The sequence below is a fragment of the Stomoxys calcitrans genome, chromosome 5 (assembly GCF_963082655.1).
Source record: "Stomoxys calcitrans chromosome 5, idStoCalc2.1, whole genome shotgun sequence".
In the NCBI taxonomy this organism is placed as follows: domain Eukaryota; kingdom Metazoa; phylum Arthropoda; class Insecta; order Diptera; family Muscidae; genus Stomoxys; species Stomoxys calcitrans.
Genome location: NC_081556.1, coordinates 143,684,592 through 143,705,856, shown reverse-complemented (window position 1 = coordinate 143,705,856; position 21,265 = coordinate 143,684,592). Strand labels below are relative to the sequence as shown.

At 35.2% G+C, this 21,265-nt stretch overlaps 1 protein-coding gene across 4 annotated transcripts in view; it reads left to right on the top strand.

Annotated features, from left to right (window-relative positions):
* Positions 1-253: 253 nt before the first annotated feature.
* Positions 254-21,265, top strand: part of LOC106088457 (obscurin) — an 87,474-nt gene continuing 66,462 nt past the window's right edge. Inside the window, exons 1-6 of one of the 4 annotated variants that reach the window (XM_059368518.1) lie at positions 254-490; positions 1,006-1,160; positions 11,008-11,135; positions 11,204-11,359; positions 11,483-11,653; positions 16,016-16,181. In XM_059368518.1, the coding sequence (XP_059224501.1) occupies positions 1,152-1,160; positions 11,008-11,135; positions 11,204-11,359; positions 11,483-11,653; positions 16,016-16,181 (630 nt within the window). In that variant the 5' untranslated portion in view covers positions 254-490; positions 1,006-1,151. The remainder of the gene's footprint in view (positions 491-1,005; positions 1,161-11,007; positions 11,136-11,203; positions 11,360-11,482; positions 11,654-16,015; positions 16,182-21,265) is intronic. The other 3 variants (XM_059368519.1, XM_059368521.1, XM_059368522.1) reach the window with 3 other exon arrangements.

The window sequence follows — 21,265 nt, the reverse complement described above, 5'->3', positions numbered from 1 at the left end:
TTCGTAAAAAAATATCGACCGACTTTACTCAACAGGCACACACCGAATTGTTTATTGTAACACGGGTCTGTGTCTCGTTCATGTCGTTGGGTGATTTACAATAGCACAACGAACGGGTTGACGGTACCGATTTTTCCCGTCGTCCATTTAAAAAAAGGCAAAACAAAAAGGAATCCAAGCAGCGATAGTCAAGCAAATCGAATCGGCAAGGAAGAATTGCAAATAAAAAAAGAAGAAAATTGCATTACAAAAAAAAAGAAAAATAGCATCTCGATTGTGACAAAAAATATCAATCAGTGTGTGACTCGAGTCGATCGATCGATCTATCGATCGCTGTACTCGGGGTGTTCGAGTGGCACACAATTCAATTGGGCATCATTTAACGTGGCCAGATTTCTATCGTTGTTTCTTTAAAATAAATAAATAAAAAAAATTGTTGTCGTTTCTTGAAACGTTGCTGCCGTCGTACGTACATCTCTCGTTGTCGTTGGTTGGTTGCTTCTTGAACGTTGCTCATTTCGATTTTCGGTTATAATTTGTCTATTCGCCGCCGTCGCCATATCGCCAAGTATCCGCACAAAAACGCATTGCCATCACACGTACCCTACCAGTGAAAATTTTCATTAAGCTTCTGAGAAAATTTTGCAACCAAAAAAATTTTATATACCTACATATATTTGCAATAATTCATAAAGCTTGACAAACAAATCGCATACACGGCCTGTTTGTATGCGCCGTAGACCCAAAGTGCCACAAGTTTATAAATTTGAAAAATTTTTCTAACCGAAATTTTAATGAAATTTAAAAGAAAATTTCCTAAGAAAAAATCTTTTCTAGTTAAAAAAGACGTTACATAATACGCTTGAGTGAATCTTGGTTAATACCTTTTGGAAAAATTAGCCAAAAAAGTGTCAATTAATCAGCGGATACAGAGGGCCATTGTTTTGGTGTTACCATATTGAATTTCAATAATTCAAAATTCCCTCGTTTCTTTTCTATTTTTAGTGAATTTATGAATCTGTAATTGAAAATATGAAATGTAAGAAATTCAAATAGAAGAAGGTGACCAACAACAAAAAAAAAAAAAGAAACAAAACGCGAACGAGAGAGAAAGTAACAACGAAATACGAAATATTTTGTGAAATTTGAAAATGGAAACGGTGAGTCAAAGGAGAAAACTTCGTTCGCTTCAGCGCCAACAACATCTCACTTAAGGTGTCAAAAACATATTTGACGGAATACCACACTACAGTGGACATACACTCAACGAAATAAAAGCCTGTCTAAAATGTTTGCAATGTTTAAAAGGAAATAATACAAAACAAATAATAACGAATCCTTTTTAAGGAATTTTACAAAATACGAGTTAAATTTGAAGTAAATAATAATAAAAAAAATTTAATGGATATTTGGAAATTTCTACAATTAGCCATTTTAAATGTTGTGTGGAGAATGGTGTATTTTGTTGTATATTTAAAACCACATACAATAAAACAAATTAAAATTTTAAATCAGCATTTAGTGTTAAAAAATTGTACGAAAAATAGAAATACGAATGGGATTTGAAGCAAATGAAAAAAGATTATAAAACAATTAACGAACGTGTTATGGAAAAAAATTTCAATATTAAACACTTTTATGCTTCTAAATAAATGATTAAAAATTTCAAGTTTTTAAATATTTTTTAAAAGAAAAAAAATTATATTGGTATAACAATTATAAATCTGTTTATCTCATTTACTGGTGAATCTTTTGGAAAATGTGAATTGAAATTTCGATAAACAACTGAGTGTGAGAAATTGAAAATGAAAAATGTTATATTAAAACAAGTAAAAAAGCGTTAAGTTCGGCCGGGCCGATCTTTGGATACCCATCACCTCTGGTATAAATGTAAACCACTTTTCGCCATAATCCGGTAAAAATGCATTATTTATGCCCCCATAGCAGCTTTATAAAAATATGGTCGTATATCGTATAAGTACAACTCATTGTTAAATTTTGCAGAACAAAATATTGGTTTTTTGGTAGCCATATCCAAATCTGTACCGATCTGGGCCAAATTTAAGAAGGATGTCGAGGAGCCTTACACAACTCACTGTACTTAATTTCGGCGAAATCGGACAATTAATGCGCCCTTTATGGGCCTAAAACCTTAAATCGAGAGATCGGTCTATATGGCAGCTATATGAAAATCTGGACCGATCTGGGCCAAATTCCAGAAATTTGTCTAAGAGCCTATCGCAACTCACTGTCCCAAATTTCGGCGAAAGCGGACAATAAATGCGTCTTTTATGGTCCCAAAATTTTAAATCGAGAGTCCGGTCTATATGACAGCTATATCCAAATCTTGACCGATCTGAGCCTAATTCAAGAAGAATATCGAAGGGCCTAACAAAACTCACTGTCCCAAATTTCGTCGACATCGGACAATAAATGCGCCTTTTATGGTCCCAAAATCTTAAATAGAGAGATCGGTCTATATGGCAGCTACATCCAAATTTGGACCTATCTGTGCCATATTCCAGGAAGATGTCGAAGGTCCTAATAAAACTCACTGTCCCAAATTTCGGTAATATCGGACAATAAATGCGCCTTTTATGGCCCCAAAACCTTAAAAAGAGAGATCGGTTTATACGGCAACCATATCCGAATCTGGGCCGATCTGTGCTGTATTGTAGAAGTATGTCGAGGGGCTTAATTTAACTTTCTGTCCCAAATTTCGGCGACATCGGACAATAAAGCGACTTTTATGGACCCAAAGCCTTAAATCGAGAGATTGGTCTATATTCTAATCTGAACCGCTACATCCAAATATGACCCAACCGGGGCAAACTCAGCTTAATATCTCTATTTTTAAAGACTGTAGCGTGATTTCAACTGACAGACGGAGAGACGTGCAGACGGACGGACATGGCTAGATCGTCTTAGATTTTTACGCTGATCAAGAATATATATATTGGCTTGCCCAAAAAGTAATTGCGAATTTTTTAAAAGAAAGTAAATGCATTTTTATTAAAGCTTAGAATGAACTTTAATCAAATATACTTTTTTTACACTTTTTTCTAAAGCAAGCTAAAAGTAACAGCTGATAACTGACAGAAGAAAGAATGCAATTACAGAGTCACAAGCTGTGAAAAAATTTGTCAACGCCGACTATATGAAAAATCCGCAATTACTTTTTGAGGTGTTACAAACGTAATGACGAAATTAGTATACCCCCTTCCTATGGTGGAGGGTATAAAAACAAGTAGAGCCATAAATCTTTGGAGAACTCTTTTAAAAAGTTTAATGAATTTAGGATCTGTATAAAACGATGTATAGAGTTTCAGCGGAGTTGGGAGAAAAATTAGCTTGAGAAGTCACGTTAGTCTATACCAAACTTGGATCAAACGTAAGAAGAACTAATATAATTCACTTATATAAGTTTTATATAATTCACTTGTATTTCTAAAAGTGGATCTCTATTTACCTTACTTAATACAGAAGTAGAAGGAGCTAATGGTATTACCATCCTAAACTTTATCGAAATTAGATGAAATTTACGACTTGTATGCACTCAACTCATGTAAAATTGGGAGATTGGTCTAATGGTACTCAAAGTTAAAGTTTTCAACATGTTTTTTTTTTGGCCGGGTGTACAGGACGTTCCGAGAGTAAATACCATCCAGTTTGTCTTGTCTTCATGTACTGCTGAAACCTTTTTCACTGTCTCCCTTTTAATCTTTTTAAAGACTGCAGTTACTGGTTCTGGTATCCGACCCATAATATCTATGACGCCTGCAATAGGCAAGTAGCATGAAGTCCCTTGCTACTTCTCCAGCATGATATTAAAGAATTCACACGAAAAGCTGGCTCCCTATCTGAAAACTCTCGCTTGTCATTGAACAGTTCGGAGGGATTCTTTCCAATTGTTACTGTGGAACGCGTCATCCTGCAGAGTATAATCAATTTTGCAGGGCTACCAAACTAAGATGTCGCTTGGCATACCTTTGAACGTATAGGGTAGTCGGGCTGTCGATGAGATCAATTGTTTTCATATTTGCATTTGCGCAATAAATACCTTAGTAATGTTAACACTGATCTTAGAAAATGGTTCAAATTTTAGCTTGAATACTTTATATTACAATTTTATACCCTCCACCATAGAATGGAGGTATACTATACAGGTACAGATGATTACTTTAGTTATGGACCGATTCTGACCATACTTTGTTTGGATGTTGGAGACCGCAGTAGAAGTCATTTCAGCCAAATCGGATAAGAATTGCCCCCTATAGGGGCTAAGGAAGTAAAATCGGGAGATCGGTTTATATGGGTCGCTCTTTGACCGATTCACAACATATTTGAAGATGATAAAAGAAATTGTTGCACAAAATGTCATCCAAATCGGATAAGAATTGCGCCCTCTAGAGGCTTAAGAAGTATATTTGAGAGATCGATTTGTGTGGCTTATGAACCGATTTAGGCCATGCTTGGCATAGTTGTTGGAATTTATACTCAAACACCATGTGCAAAATTTCTGCCAAATCAGATAATAGTTGCGCCCTCTAGCGGCGAAAGAGTTAAGATCCCAGATTGGCTTATATGGGAGCTATATCACGTTATGAACCGTTTGTGACTATATTTTGCACAGTAGAAGTCATAAAAAAACACCTCATACAATATTTCAGACAAATCGGACATGATTGCGCTATTTAGAGGCTCAAGAAGTGAAGATCCAATATCGGTTTATATTACAGCTATACCATCCCAACCGACCTACACTTAAAGGAAGTATTTGTGGAAAGTTTCAATTACTTCGAAAGTCAGCGTGCTTTTGACAGACGGACGGACATAGCTAAATCTACTTAGAATGTCAAGATGAATAAATATATATATATATATATATGTATTTTGTTGAGACTCAGATCAATTTTACATTACAAGCCGAATGACGAAATTAGTATGCCCCCATACTATGGTGGAGGATATAAAAATATACATCTTTGGCGTGTAAAGTTAGAGATTTAGCTGCCATACAGATCCATCTGTCAATTTAGAGTTTTAGGGTTGGTACTCTATTCGGCTTTTCACGTGAACAACTGTCAAACTCCATATCAAAATAATAATATTTTGATAAACCCATAAAATGCGCATTTTTATAAGCGATTTCTCTGCACTTGTATAACGTTTCTGGGCATCCAAACCAAATATCATCCAATCGAAGCATAATGGGATATAACTATATATATATATAGTGGAAACTATAGGATAATAAATTTTTCCATGGTGGTAGGCGCGGCCAAACTTGTTACCTTTTTACTTTCATGACACGGAGTGCGCAATTTTTAACCCAATTGTCAGTTTAGTTTAGGTTTAAGTGGTAGTCTGCCATTAGACTCACTTAGACGTTTTCATCCATTGTGATATCACAGTAAGAGGAGAAGGAAGATGCTTTCTAGTTTCTACCTTTGAAGCTTCCAGATGGCTTCAAAAAGCCCAACAATTTGTGAATGATCACATCCGCTTAATCAGACAAGTTCTCAAAGAAATGAGAGCCCAAAGTAGAATTTCTTCTGATTCCCAATGCGGAACACACACACAACTGATGTTCTTTACCCAGCAATTCAATCGGTACGAAATCGGAACGAAATCTGTACGAACTTGGGCAATTCTACCTTTTACCTTCGGAGCTTCGAGAAGAGAGTTTGAAAAATCAACAAGACAAGCAGCAAAGTAACATGAATAACAAAAATATCTCTTTTAATGTAGAGATATGGATGAAAATATCACTCAGATAAGTCGAACAGAAATCGGTACTAAGATTGTTCCGAAACGTGTCGGACATCCGACATTTGGTTTGCTGGGTAGTCTCTTCTTCCTCGACGTCCTCACAGTTCTGCAAAAGTCATTACTAGCAACCTTCAGTCTATGAACATGTTTTCCCTTCAGACAGTGAACTGTCTTTACGGACACAATGGCCAAGATGTCTGTTCTACCAAGCGACAGTTTTTACAATAGGCCGCATAATTTTGGAATGTTCACAATTCCCCCTTTGTGACTATTAGTTGACCTTCAGGCCTAATCCTGTTGTCTTAGCTTACATGAAGCTAGAAGCATACCCACTGATTCCAGTTCCTCTGAAGGACATTCTAAAAGTTTTCAGACATCCAACTGTTCTTTATGATATAGATTTCTAAGGTAAAACTTTGGCTACCAACTTTGAAATCCTTCTATAATATTTTTTTTCAGTGTATGATCATATGCCTGTCAGATGGTTTCTTGCACAAAATTGCTTCCAATTTAATTTAGCGGTTCGTTACTTTTTTCCGTTTTATTTTTCGTTTAACCAAAACTAATGCAAAATTATTTTTAATTCAAAAAAATTTTTTTTTTTCGTATTCCTCACAAAAGAAATTTCTTTAAATTTTTGTTGTAGTAGTTGTTGGTATTGTAAGTGGTGTTATTTCATTATGAACCAATGACACAGTGAGCAAATGCTGAAATAGATGCAGAAAAAATCATAAAAAAAAGCAAATAAAAATACTTCAACAAATTCTTGCATTCCTCAACGACCACAAAAGAGAGGAGATAAGAAAGCAAAAAAAGTGAAAATAAAAATCTTTTAAAAGAAAATACAACCGCAATGATGAAGCGAAAGATCAACAAAACACGAATGCAAACATCAGCAAATTCTGTGTGCATGTGTTGCATACGAAATGTTTCGCTTTGTTTATGGGCTAGGAAGAAAATGTTAATGCTGTTTAGCATCTTGCTGTCAATTTTAATCATGGCACCCGAAAACTGTTGACAGATGATAAGACAATTTTGCACTTTACGTCGTAACGCTTTGTTGACATTTTCATCCTTTGCCCCATACGCTGGCTGATGAGTGGGCAACACTTTTACTATGTTTAGGTTTTGTGTTTTCGTTTTTTTCTCTCCCTCTACATTTCTGTCATTCTTTGAGCAGTTTATTTTTAGTTTTCCTAACATTTCAAGATATCATTTAGAAGAGAAAGAACGAGGGATAGATGGTGATCAACCTTCAGCCTTAGTTTTTTTTTTAATTTGTTGTTGCTATTTTTTCTTCACTCTAAGATTAATGAATTTATAATTTTATGTTTTCTCAAGGTAACATCCAGTAATTGAACGTGAACAGATCAAAAGAGTCTCATTTTCTTTTTTTTTTTTTTGGTAAACAAGATTTTTTTGGCAACCAGACCACTGTGCCATATCCGTTACACATTTGGCTGTAATTCTTTGTGCATTCATTGTATTACAAGGCGTGCTCTGTTTATGTTGTGTTAGTAGCACTATGGCGCATAGGCTATTTAGTGACATCTGTTGTTTATTAGCACAAATCGATTGAGCATTTGTAATGTTATTGTTAATTAGAAACAATGTTAATTGGCAGAAAAGGTAATTATTGGAAAACAATGATGAGAATTCGGCATTTTTCAATTGAGTGACAGTTGCCAACATTTTGTGTTAAAAATTATGAAACATTCTAGGTTTCTTTTAGGGTGGATAGTATAATTAAATGAAATGAAAAAGTAGTAACATACTAAAGTTGGATATTAAGTTCAGATTTTGCAGTGAAACTCCATATAATTGTGAAAAATATGTGAAACATTTTCATTTGCAGTACTTAGTTCTTCACGGAGTAATTTGATATTCAATAATATCATGCAGTGATGCCAACAATTTACCATCAAAAAACCTAACCAAAATTGTAAAAAGCGTTAAAAAGAGTAACATTTTGTGTAAAAAAGCAAAAACCTAGCAAATCACAACAAGTGAACGAATTGGCGAAAAATTATGGGACAAGCTCATTAAATGTGTTAATTTTAACCGTCCTGCTGTTGATTTGGTTGACCCATCAGTTGAAATTTTCCCTTGTTATTGTTGGCGACTTTTGTGATGTATGCCATAGATTTGGTACGTATGCCATTTAACACTTGTCTTCGAAGAGGTGTCGTCAAGCTGCGCTTCGATCCGACTCAGCAAAAAATTTTCGCTGATCATTATGCTAAAACTTTAATCGGACTGCACTCATTTATATGAAAAATGTAAATGTTTCCTATTCTTTAATGTGGGAAATTGACGTTAAATAAAATATGCTAGTATAAAGATCCACGTGACATAAACCGAAAGGAAACAAGTAAGAGCGTGATAAGTTTGGCCGGGCCGAATCTTATATACTCTTCACCATGGATAGCATTTGTCGAGTTCTTTGTGCGGTATCTCTTTTTGGCAAACAAGGAATAATGGATAAGAACTGTTATGCCGATTCGGACCATAAGTAAATAGAATGTTGAAGACCATAGTAGAAGTCATTGGGTAACATTTCAGTCCATTCGGATAAGAATTGCGCCTTGTGGGGGCTCAAGAAGCATAATCGGGAGATCAGTTTATATGGGAGCTGTATCAGGCTATAGATCGATTAAGACCATATTTGGCATGTATGTTGAAGGTCATGGGAAAAGCCGTTGTACAAAATTTCAGCAAACCGGATAAGAATTGCGCCCTCTAGATGCTCAAGAAGTCAAGATCCAAGATCGGTTGGATCTTGACTTAGCGCTGTTGTTAAAGGTCATATCAAAAATCTTTATGCAAAATTTCAGTCAAATCGGATATGAATTGCGCCATCTAGATGCTCAAGAAGTCAAGATCCAAGATCGGTATATATGGCAGCTATATCAGGTTTTGAACCGACTTGAACCATACTTATCGCAGTTATTGGAAGTGATACCAAAACACCATGTGCAAATTTTCAACCAAATTGGATAAGAATGGCGTCCTCTAGATGCTCAAGACCAAAGATCGGTTTATATGGCAGCTGTATCAAAACATGGACCGATTTGGCCCATTTCCAATCCCAACCGACCTACACTAATAAGATATATTTATGCAAATTTTAAGCGCCTAGCTGTACTCCTTCGAAAGTTAGCGTGCTTTCGACAGACGGACGAACATGGCTAGAAAGACATAAAATGTCATGACGAAGAATATATATACTTTATGGGTTCCTAGACGCATATTTCGAGGTGTTACAAACGGAATGACGGAATCAGTATTCTGGGGCCTTATTCTCGCATTCGTTATTGATCGACTTCTTGTTCGAAGATTAATTCCGTTCCGTAAGTACAAATTGGATCATGACTTACGATTGTAATTTGTCAAAAAGTAATCGACAGTAAAATGGCCATAAAGGCGATAACAACCAGGACGGTAAGGTCACGAACGTCCTTGCAGTGTAAGAAGGAGATTAACGCATTCTCTGAGGGGGAATGAAAGGGCAGACGATTTGGCGATGAAGGCCAGAGGACTGCAGTCAATGAACTTGATTAACACGAAGCCTTTCAGGACGACGCAGTCTGAGTTAAGGGCGTGGGCGACTAACGTGTGTATAACACTGTGGAACACCAAAACAGTCGGTAGAACGGCGAAAATCCTATGGGGTGATCCGGATTGTGAGAGGGCGAATTTTTTTTTACAACTTTTGACGTGGATTAACTCAACAACAGTGCATCGATGAACTTAATTCAATTTTTAGCGATGAAACTTCATCAAGGACCAGTGTTTATCGATAGTATGATGAATTCAACCGAGGTCGTAGTTCACTCTAAGACGAATTTCGTGAGGATCGTCTAAAATCTGTTGTTGTTCCAAAAACCATTAATGCTCTGCGCTAACTGATATTGCAAGATATCATGAGATTGAAACAACCCTAGGTATTAGTGGGACCAGCATACATTCAATATCGCATGGTGCGCTTGTGTCCAACTTTGCAAAAAATTTAATTTTGCCTATAGTATCGATAGGAAAAATATCAATCGATATTCAGACAAAAAATAAAATATCCATTATATCGATAGTCTCATCGATATTTTGCCAGCTCTAATTTTGAGCACTCAAAATATCGATTTAATGAGTCATCCGCCTTATAGTCCTCACTTGGCACCGAATGACTTCTTTTTATTCCCATACGTAAAAAATAACATAAGAGGTCAAAGTTTTTCGACACCTGAAGAAGCGTTTGATGCGTTCAGAATGCATGTTTTGGATATACTTTAATCAGAGTGGCGAATGTGCTTCGACACTTGGTTCAAATGCATGCAAAAGTGTATAGATTTTAATGGGGACAATAAAGTGATTTTCAATGATTAATATTTGTGTTTTGTGTTCTCTAATCACGAAGTATCGTATAATGAAATTTATACGAGGTTCTGAATAAATTATCAGTGCGGGCTTATATAGAATATCTGTTGTCAGGATTGCCATGGCACTGCAAATAATTATCGATAAATACTAATTTGCAATGTTGGACTTTCAAATGAAGGCAATCTGTCACACATTGGTGAGGAATTTTTTTCATGTTTACAAATTCATCAGCTATAAAAAGGAAGCCACTTATCATTGGGCTTAAACTTGAAATGAGACCACCTTGAATTCTTTCTCCATGAATCGGACTGCACTCATAGATATGTGAGAAGTTATTTGCAATTTGCAATTTTACAAATTTATCAAAACGTTTGTATTTGAGTAGTTGGCCCAAAACGTGTTTTTCAATATCTTTCAATTAATGATTACACATTTCTTTGTAAACGGTAATCGATAGACGCCATTCATCGACAAAAATCTAATGATTTTGATTTTTCAGCTATGATTGATGGTTATGTGTACATGTGATGCATACACCTTTTTTTCACCAATACTATTACAATGACCATACATCAGATGTGCCATGTAAACTCTGCATTAGGTTAGCTTAGGTGCGTGAATTGTGATTAGTTTAATGAAATCGATAACTTGTACACGTTACTCATAATAAAATATAAAAACGATAGACTGAAGTGGTGAAAAAATATCTTTTGTAGATAGCTTCCAACCATATTGCATTCTGTTTAAAATGCAACCATTCAAGTTGATTTCTTCCGACATTGCAAACATTTTATGACAGTTGCCGCCATAGTCCACATCCATAATTTTGCAGGATTGTACTAATATGATTTATACTTGCAGGCATTTGACATATTAGTTGTTAATCAGGATTTCAAATCAGAGGCTACCGATTCCGTTACCCTACAACGCGGTGACATTGTTGAGGTTCTCAAGACTTCGACAGAGACCACAGAGAGTACCGTAAAAAAGTATGTAAATGCTATGCCTCTTTCTAGTTCACAATAATTTCTTAATTTCTCTCAAAATGAAATTTTAGAAGTGGCGCCGATTCGAATACCACAGCAAAATGGTTGGTACGTGTCTTCGGTGACAATGCCAAAGAGGGTTGGGTGCCTCGTAATATTTTAGAGGATAGTTCCACGGCGTCCATGTTGAATGGCAACGATAAGGAAAGTGTCGATTTCCAAAAAAAGTATGTACCTCACGCTCTCATATTCATGCATGCTTTCATATTTCACTCTCTCTCATTCTTTTCTATCTCTCTCTCACTGTTTCTCTCTTGATGTGAGCACTTACCTATTCTTCTTCTTTTTAGGGCTGTAATACGAGAGCTATTAGATACTGAGGAGGAATTTGGTAGAGATTTACAAAATGTAGTCGATCGTTATATTAAGGCCGTAGATGCGGCAAATGCTCCTCGAACTGTGCGTGATAGCAAGGACATTATATTTGGCAATTTCCAACAAATAGCCGAATTTCACACTAAGTAAGTGCTAAATATAATTAATCACGCATCTGTTTTCAATACATTACGCATGTTTTGCTGCTTTTTAATCACCCATCATTAAAATGATATGTATTCCTATTTGCAAACTTCACAATGGCAGAGTATGGCGATAAGTTATTTGAAAAAAATGTATATATATACCTATAAATAAAACTCAAAAATCTAATTTAAAAATTTTATTATGTATGTATTTAAAATTGTATTCCATAGACAAATTTTAAAGTTAAAAGTTTTATTTTTAATTTTTTTTTATAGAAAAATTAGTTTTTAAGAAAAATGTTATCTTTTTATACCAAAATTGTACTATATTTGTAAAATACTACTATTTTTATTAAAAATTTTCAGAGCAAAATTTTTTTTGAAAAATATCTTTGAATAATATTTGAAAATTTTGTTAAAATGCTTTTTCTATAGAGTTTTTGAATATGTATATTTTATCTCTATAGACAAAAATTGTCCTAATAATATTTTTATAAAATATACAATTTTTTTTTAATTTCTTAGAATTGAACTTGAACATTTTGGTAAAATGTTATTTCTATGGAGTTTTTGAATATATAATTTTTAAAAAACTATGTGAACACACTTTTTCTGAAAAATTTTAAAAATTTAAAATTTTATTTTTTTATTTTTTTTTTTAATTTGGTTCCATAGAAAATAAATAAATAAAATAAATAAATTTTTATAGCAAAATTTTCAAAAAATTTTTTTTATAGCAAAATTTTCAAAATTTTATTTTTATCGCAAAATTTTCAAATTTTTTTTTTAAGAAAAAAAAATTTTTTGTAGAATTTTTTGTGAAATTATACTAAAATTTTATATCATTAACAAATAATTGGAACTTCATTTCTATAGAAAATGTTGTCAAAATTTAGTTTTTATGGCAAAATTTGCAAAATTTTATTTTTATAGCAAAATTTTATTTTTATAGCAAAATTTTCAAAATTTTATTTTTATAGCAAAATTTTCAAAATTTTATTTTTAAGAAAAAAAAATTTTTTTTTTATAGAATTTTTTGTGAAATTATACTAAAATTGTATATCTTTAACAAATAATTAGAACTTCATTTCTATAGAAAATGTTGTCAAAATTTAATTTTTATAGAAAATTTGTTTAAAAAGTTATTCTTTAAAAAAATTTTGCAAAGTTTTAATTTTCATAGCAAAATTTTATTTTAAGAAGTTTTTTTTTAAAAATTTTATTTTTATATAGAACAAGCTTAATCCGCTCCACTGCGCCTTCTTTTACTATATATGGGACAAAATTGTCCTTTGTATATTTATTTTCGACAATTAAACAGCTTTTAGTGAAATACCATGCTACGAAAATAGTATATGCATACCGCTTGACTATCAGTATAATAATATAAGTGCCTTTATCTGAATCCCATATGAACTTTATTGGACCACGAATTCGCTCGGAGGGTTTAATGCCATTCTAAAAAGACTATTTCCACCGGATATTCTCGTGATGTTCGATTTAGGGGTGTTTTCGGGGGTGAACTGGTCCCCTAGACATCTGGCCCTGTGCTCTTGTCTAAAATACCATTTATTTAAACCCCATATTGCCATTGGTTTAAGTAGAGTTTATAGGGTGCGGGGTCCTCCAAACATGTGGCCAAGAATTGGTTATCAAATTAGTTTTCTAATCTCAAATACCTTTCATTTGAGCCACATATTGGCATGGTCAGCAAATTTTTTCCTTTGGGGGATTTATGGGGAAAGAGCGGATCCGCTAATACAGGGTCCCACATTTGAATATTCGTATTGTACTCCCATATACCTTTATTTGAGCCCCATATTGCGATGGTCAGTAAATAATTGCTGTTTGTGGTCTATTTTAAGAAAGGGGTTGACCCCCAGAAAATTGCTTCAGAAAATGAGTATCAATTTCGTGCTCTACTTTCCAATACCTTTCATATGATCCCCACATTGACATGGTCGATAAATATGCCCGATTTAGGGGTGTTTTGGAGAGTGGGGTGGTCCCCCAAACCGTAAGCCCTGAAAATATATCAGTATCGTGCACTATTCTCATGTATCTATTGTATATACCATTTATTTGAACCCCATATATGCATTGACCTCGAAATTAGATATCAAATTCGTTTTCTTATTTCAAATACTTCCATTTAAACCCCTTATTGGAAAAGTCAGCAAATGTGTTTTTGGGGTTGGGCGGCCCCCAAACACTTGGATATCAGATTCGTATTTTACCCTCAAATACCTTCTATTAAAGGCCCATATTGCTATGGTCAGTAAATAGGTCCTCTTTGGGGGGTGTTTTGGGGAATTGGTGGACCCCCAGAAACTTGGTCTCCCATTTGGATATCAGATTTGTATTTTACTCCCAAATACCTTTTATTTGAGTCCCATATTCTCAGATACTGTCACAGTCGTCGTTGTACGAAGTTTTGGGAAGATTGGTCATTAAATGCGCTTGCAGTGGCTCTAGGAGTAAAAATCAGGCGATATATATATATATATATATATATATATATATATATATATATATATATATATATATATATATATATATATATATATATATATATATATATATATATATATATATATATATATATATATATATATATGAGAGCTATATCTAAATCTGAATCGATTTCCATGAAATTCATCGGTAATGTCGGGAGTCATAAGAAAATACTTTCTGCCAAATTACGAGAGAATCGGTTAACAAACGACCATTTTATTTTAGTATTACTACAAATCGGATGAACATATATATGAGAGCTATATCCAAATCTGAACCGATTTTTTCCAATTTCAATAGGCTTTGTCTCTAGGCCGAAAAATATGCCCATACCAAATTTGCCCATACAAAATCGGATGAAAAAGCGACCTGTACTTTGTACACAAATTAACATGAATAGACAGACGAACGGACAGACATACAGACAATCGATTCACAAAGTGATTCTGAGTCGATCGGTATACTTATCAATGGGTCTATCTCTCTTCCTTCTGGGTGATACAATCAAATGCACTAAGTTATAATACCCTGTACCACAGTAGTGGTATTGGGTATAATGAGTGCTCTGTAGAAAGTTCATGGCGCGCTTCATTGGGTTCAGCGACGAAGCTCATTTTTGGTTCTATGGGTACGTTAATAAGCAGAATTGTCTATTTTGGAGTGATGAACAGCCAGAAGAACTGCAAGAGCTACCAATGCATCTAAAAAAAGTCACAATTTGGTGCGGTTTATGGGCTGGTGGCATCATTGGGCCGTACTTCTTTTAAGACGATGCGAATCGTAACGTAAGTGTGAATGGTGAGCGCTACCTTGAAATGATATCCAACTTTTTTTACCCAAAATGCAAGAACTTGACATGCGGTTTAACAAGACGGTGGTTAAGAAGCGAGTTCGGTGAACATTTTATTTCACATTCGTGTGGGGCTATGTTAAGCTCATGTCTTTAGAAACAAGCCCGCTGAAATTGAAGTATTGGAAGAGAAGATTGAAGCATTTATTCGAGAGATATCGGCCAAAATGTTGAAAAGAGTTGAATTTTATGCGTTTTTGTTTTCAAAAACTTTCCAATAGCTCTTAAAAATTTACCCTTTTTATACTCTGCTAAATGTATGAGACACAAGATAAAAACAAACCAAAAGAATCACCTTTTCGCTTAAGAAAACGTCTTTTGCTGCAAACGAAGTATTTGTGACATAAAAGAGATTTTGAATTTTTGCGTAAAAAAGCCATCCCATGCCACAGACAAAGTTCATAAAAGTTTCACAACCAAAGTTCAACGGTGGAGTTACTATAAAAATATTGGGTTGCCCAAAAAGTAATTGCGGATTTTTTAAAAGAAAGTAAATGCATTTTTAATAAAACGTAGAATGAACTTTAATCAAATATACTTTTTTATACTTTTTTTCTAAAGCAAGCTAAAAGTAACAGCTGACAACTGACAGAAGAAAGAATGCAATTACAGAGACACAAGCCGACTATATGAAAAATCCGCAATTACTTTTTGGGCAACCCTAGTACTTCCCTAATAAAACAGATTTACTTGTTGCAAATATATTTCAATAATTTTATTTTTTTGCATGTATAGACAATTTATTATTTTTATTTTTTTAGATTTTCAATATTGTTGTTTATTTTTATATATATACAATATTTTTATTTATTTGTTTTTCTTTTTTAATTTTTTTTTTTTGCAATCGCTTATGCCATACTCTAAAATTGTGAGGATATCATAAATTTTTCTCATTACTTTCATTTCTCCATGGCCAATACGCTTTGAATTCTAGCTTTTGCTCTTGTGTTTCCATTTTATTTTTGATCTTTTAATGTATTTCTCTAAATTTTGTTTAGGGTATTTAATGATGGCGTCCAATACTACAAGGACAAACCGAATATGGTCGTCAAGACCTTTTTGCGATTGGAACGTGATTTCGATATGCATGTAAAATATTGCAAAACCGAACCCTTAGCTCAGGAGTACCTAGCATCGAACAAAGAGGCTTTTACATTCTTTCAGGTAAAAATCAAATAACAAAAAACATATAAAATAAGAAAACAAAATCAAATTCAAATTTAACGGCTAAACACATGAGACATGGCATAGCTCATTTAACAAAAGTGTTTGCCTTCGTCATTCGCCATTCATGATTTATGATAGAATTTCAAAAAAAAAGAACAAAATCGAATAGACTACAAAAACCCAAAGAGATTCACAACAAATTCTTTGGTGACTGGGTAAAATTAGAAATTATTGTGGATATTTTTAAAGATCTTGCCGTCAACACCACCTACGTGGCCACAATAATGAAGAGGAGGTGGATGAACAGACGGACGGAAAACGCACAAATGGATGAGGTGGACTCATTACTACTCCTTAGCATTCTCATGGGCGTTCGTCATAGTGGCGATGATCATCATCATTATCATTATTGCCATTCACCTGAATCTCTGAATTTGTGTTCTATTTATTTTTTTTACATTTTCCTACCACAACAAGTTCAAGTTCACCCAACACCAAACATAAAATTTGGGATATAACCAAAAAAAAAAAACTTTGGGATTTAGACAAAATTGGAATATTAAGTGAGTGAAAGCCATCATAGCACAGTTCCTAGTGTGTTTGAAAATGAAATGAATTGACCTAGAAAAAACAACGATTTTTTCGAAATGTTTAGAACTTTTATTTATTTATTTTTTTCAAATTCCATTTGCTTATATACATCTGTGTTCTGAAGGAACGGAGTATGTGTTGATGATAGCCAGCATTATCTGTCCGGTGGCATTGTTGTTGGTTTTGTTGCTACATCCCAATTATTGAGTATTTTCTTCGATAGAATCATTAGGTTTATGTTCTTCAATATGTTTGTAATAAAAATAAACAAGATTTTGTTTTTGAATTTATTTCAATTCGGAAATCACTTCATTTTGGGCGTCCTTAGATCATGACCATGGCCATGAACTGTTTGGGCCACAGTTTGAGTGTATGGTTATGCAGTCAATGTTAAAAAATATTTTATTAAAACCAAGTAAAAAGGCATTAAGTTCGGCCGGGACGAACTTTGGATACCCGCCACTTGGGGGTATATATGTAAATCCCCTTTCGTCACAATCTGGTGAAAATTGGATCAGTTATGCACCCAAATTCGCCACGGACATTGAGTGGTCTAATGAATAAAAGTCAATGTTTAATTTTGTATTTCAAATTTCAACAAAGTCGGGTAACAAATAAAGCTTTTATGAGCTTCTGACCCTTAATCGGCATATGGGTCTATATGACAGCTATATCTAAATACAGTCCGATCTGAACAATATTTGGGTTCTGTATTGAGAGGCCTAAAACTACTCACAGTTTCCAATTTTAGCGAAATCGGATAAAAAATAAAGATTTTATGGGCTTTAGACTCTTTATCGGGAGATCGGTCTATATAGTAGCTATAGCTAAATATAGTCCGATCTGAACCATATTTGGGTCCTATGTTGGGACCCCCAAAACAACTCACAGTTTGAAATTTCAGCGAAATCGGGTAATAAATAAAGCTTTTATGGGCTTCAGACCCTTTATCGGCAGATCGGTCTATATGGCGGCTATATCTAAATATAGTCCGATCTGAACCATATTTGGGTCCTATGTTTTGACCCTCAAAACAACTCACAGTTTCAAATTTTAGCGAAATCGGTTAAAACGTTAAGCTTTTATGGGCTTCAGACCCTTTATCTGGAGATCGGTCTATATGGCAGCTATATCCAAGTATAGTCCGATCTGAACCATATTTAGGTCCTATGTTGGAAGGCCTAAAACTACTCACTGTTTCAAATTTCAGCGAGATCGGTTAACAAATTAAGATTTTATGTGCTTCAGACCCTTAATCGGGAGATCGGTCTATATGGCAGCTATATCTAAGTATAGTCCGATCTGAACCATCTTTGGGTCCTATAATGGGAGGCCTAAAAATACTCACCTTTTAAAATTTCAGCGAAATCGGGAAAAATACAGCTTTTATGGGCTTCAGACACTTTATGGGCAGATGGGTATATATGCCAGCTATATCTATATATAGTCCGATCTGAACCATCTTTGGGTCCTATGTTGGAAGGCCTAAAACTACACACTGATTTAATTTTCAGCGAAATCGGTTAAAAAATAATGCTTTTATGGGCTTCAGACACTGTATCGGCAGATGGATATATATGGCAGCTATATCTAAATATAGTCCGATCTGAACCATCTTTGGGTCCTATAATGGGAGGCCTAAAAATACTCACCTTTTAAAATTTCAGCGAAATTGGGAAAAATACAGCTTTTATGGGCTTCAGACACTTTATGGGCAGATGGGTATATATGCCAGCTATATCTATATATAGTCCGATCTGAACCATCTTTGGGTCCTATGTTGGAAGGCCTAAAACTACACACTGATTTAATTTTCAGCGAAATCGGTTAAAAAATAATGCTTTTATGGGCTTCAGACACTGTATCGGCAGATGGATATATATGGCAGCTATATCTAAATATAGTCCGATCTGAACCATCTTGGAGTCCTATGTTGGGAGGCCTAAAACTACTCACCGTTTCAAATTTCAGCGAAATCGGTTAAAACATTAATCTTTTATGGGCTTTAGACCCTTTATCTGGAGATCGGTCTATATGGCAGCTATATCCAAGTATAGTCCGATCTGAACCATATTTAGGTCCTATGTTGGAAGGCCTAAAACTTCTCACCGTTTCAAATTTCAGCGAAATCGGTTAAAACATTAAGCTTTTATGGGCTTTAGACCCTTTATCTGGAGATCGGTCTATATGGCAGCTATATCTAAATATAGTTCGATCCAAACCATATTTGGGTCTTATGTTGAGAAGTTTTAAACTACTCACCGTTTCAAATTTTAAAGAATAAAACATCAAACCTGTGGCTTTGGTGCAGGCAAATCCTCCTGCAGAGACAAGAAGGGAAATCGGGTAACTGACACAGATAACATGCTGAGGATATGGAAAGAACATTTTACCCAACTGCTAGTGTCCGACGTTGGCGGCGAAGAGGATACCACAGAACCAATCTCTGATGATGGTATAGAATGTTTACCTCCTAGTCAGAATGAGGTCCAAATAGCCGTGACCCGACTAAAGAACAACATGGCAACAGGAGCCGACGGATTACCCGCTGAATTATTTAAGATCGGAGGTGACACGCTGATAAGGCGTATGCATCAGCTTATCTGCGCAATCTGGCTAGAAGAACGCATACCCGATGATGGGAACCTCAGCATACTATGTCACGTACTCAAGAAAGGAGACAAGACGGAATGTGCCAACTACAGAGGAATAAGTCTCCTCCCCATCGCATTCAAGATACTCTCGAGCTTATTGTGTGAAAGATTAAAACCTAAAGTCAGTGAGATAATTTGGCCCTATTAATGCGGCTTTAGACCTGGTAAATCCATCCTGGACCAGATATTCACACTGCGCCAAATCCTGGAAAAGACCCGAGAAGGACAAATCAACACCTACCATCTCTTTGTTGACTACAAAGCCGCCTTCGATACTCCATTATGTTCAAAGGTATTTCAAGCGATGTCTGAGTTTGGTATCCCTGCAAAATAAATAAGACTCTGCAGGATGACACTAGCTGATACGCGTTCCTCACTAAGATTAGAAAAGAATCTCTCCGAACCATTTAATACCAAACGAGGTTTCAGACTACTCGCCTATGTCGACGACATCGATATCATAGGTCGGTCACAGGGAGGAAGTAATTGCAGTCTTTGAAAGAATCGAAAGAGAGTCAGTGAAAATGGGTCTGGCAGTAATGGAGATAAGACGAAATGGATGGCTTCAACTCCCAAAAAGCCTTGCACAACCGAGCAGATGAAGAAAATGGAGAAACTTAGGAACCACAACTTTGAGACAGTCAGTAACTTTATTTACCTCGACACCGCCGTTACCGAAACGAATGACATCAGTTTTGAGATTAAGCGAAGAATAATACTGGCAAACAGATGCTATTTTGGATTAGGTAAGCAGTTTAGAAATAAGAAGAAGATTACACCATACAAGACACTGATACTACCCGTGCTGTTTTATGGTTCTGAAGCATGGGTACTTGTGAAAGCAGATGAGGCAGTGCTTGGAGTATTTGAGAGAAAGATTCTTCGTAAAATGTATGGACCAGTTTGCGTTAATGAAGAATATATGCGCTGTATAACGACGATAGCATAGTTACACGCATCAAAATACAACGGCTGCGTTGGCTAGGTCATGTTGTCAGAATGGATGAAGAAGCTCCAGCAAAGAAGTCTTTTGAAGGCAAATACGGTGGTACACGGAAACAGGGAAGACCAAAAGCCCGATGGAAAGATCAAGTTGTGGGAGACACCTCGAAACTTGGTGTCAGAGATTTTAGAATGAGCGCAGAGGATCGAGGCGCTTGGAACGCTATTCTACGTTCGACTAGTGGAAGAAATATTCTGTCATAGCCAAGTAATATGACGGTTTCGGTTGGACTGGATTGAGATAAAAAATTACTTCGGCTGGCCTTTTATAGGGTCAAATTATCGCACGAGCCTTCGGTCAATGTTCGAAAATTCAACGCGATCGTAGCAATTCCTTTCCTCTATCGGTTTTAACTTTTTGATTTGGTGTAAGATCGTGCGCCTTTTGAAAACTGTAAGTCTTTACTTTAACCTCGTTTTCTTTACATTTTTTATTTGAAAATTGAACGTGTTTATGCAAGCGCTGCAATTCCTTTCCTTTATCGAGTCTATCTTCTTTTTTGATTTGGTATAAGGTCGTGTGCCTTTTGGAAATTATAGGGGTCGGTTTTTCATATACGGGACATTTTCCTTTTACGGGACATTTTCAGATATTTAGCCATTTGATTGCCGCTGCTGCGTGGATTTAGTTAAATTTGAGTCTTCACTCCCCGAACCCTTTTTGGTGTGGTTGTCGTATTTTTACGCTACCAGTATCATTATAAAGATCTATGTTGCGATGCACAAACATTTTGTTCACTTTGAGGTGTTTGAGTTCGCCAACAATAGCCGGTTGTGATTTTCCAGCCAGTTATAACGCAAACACACTATTACACTTGATATCTATCAGGAATA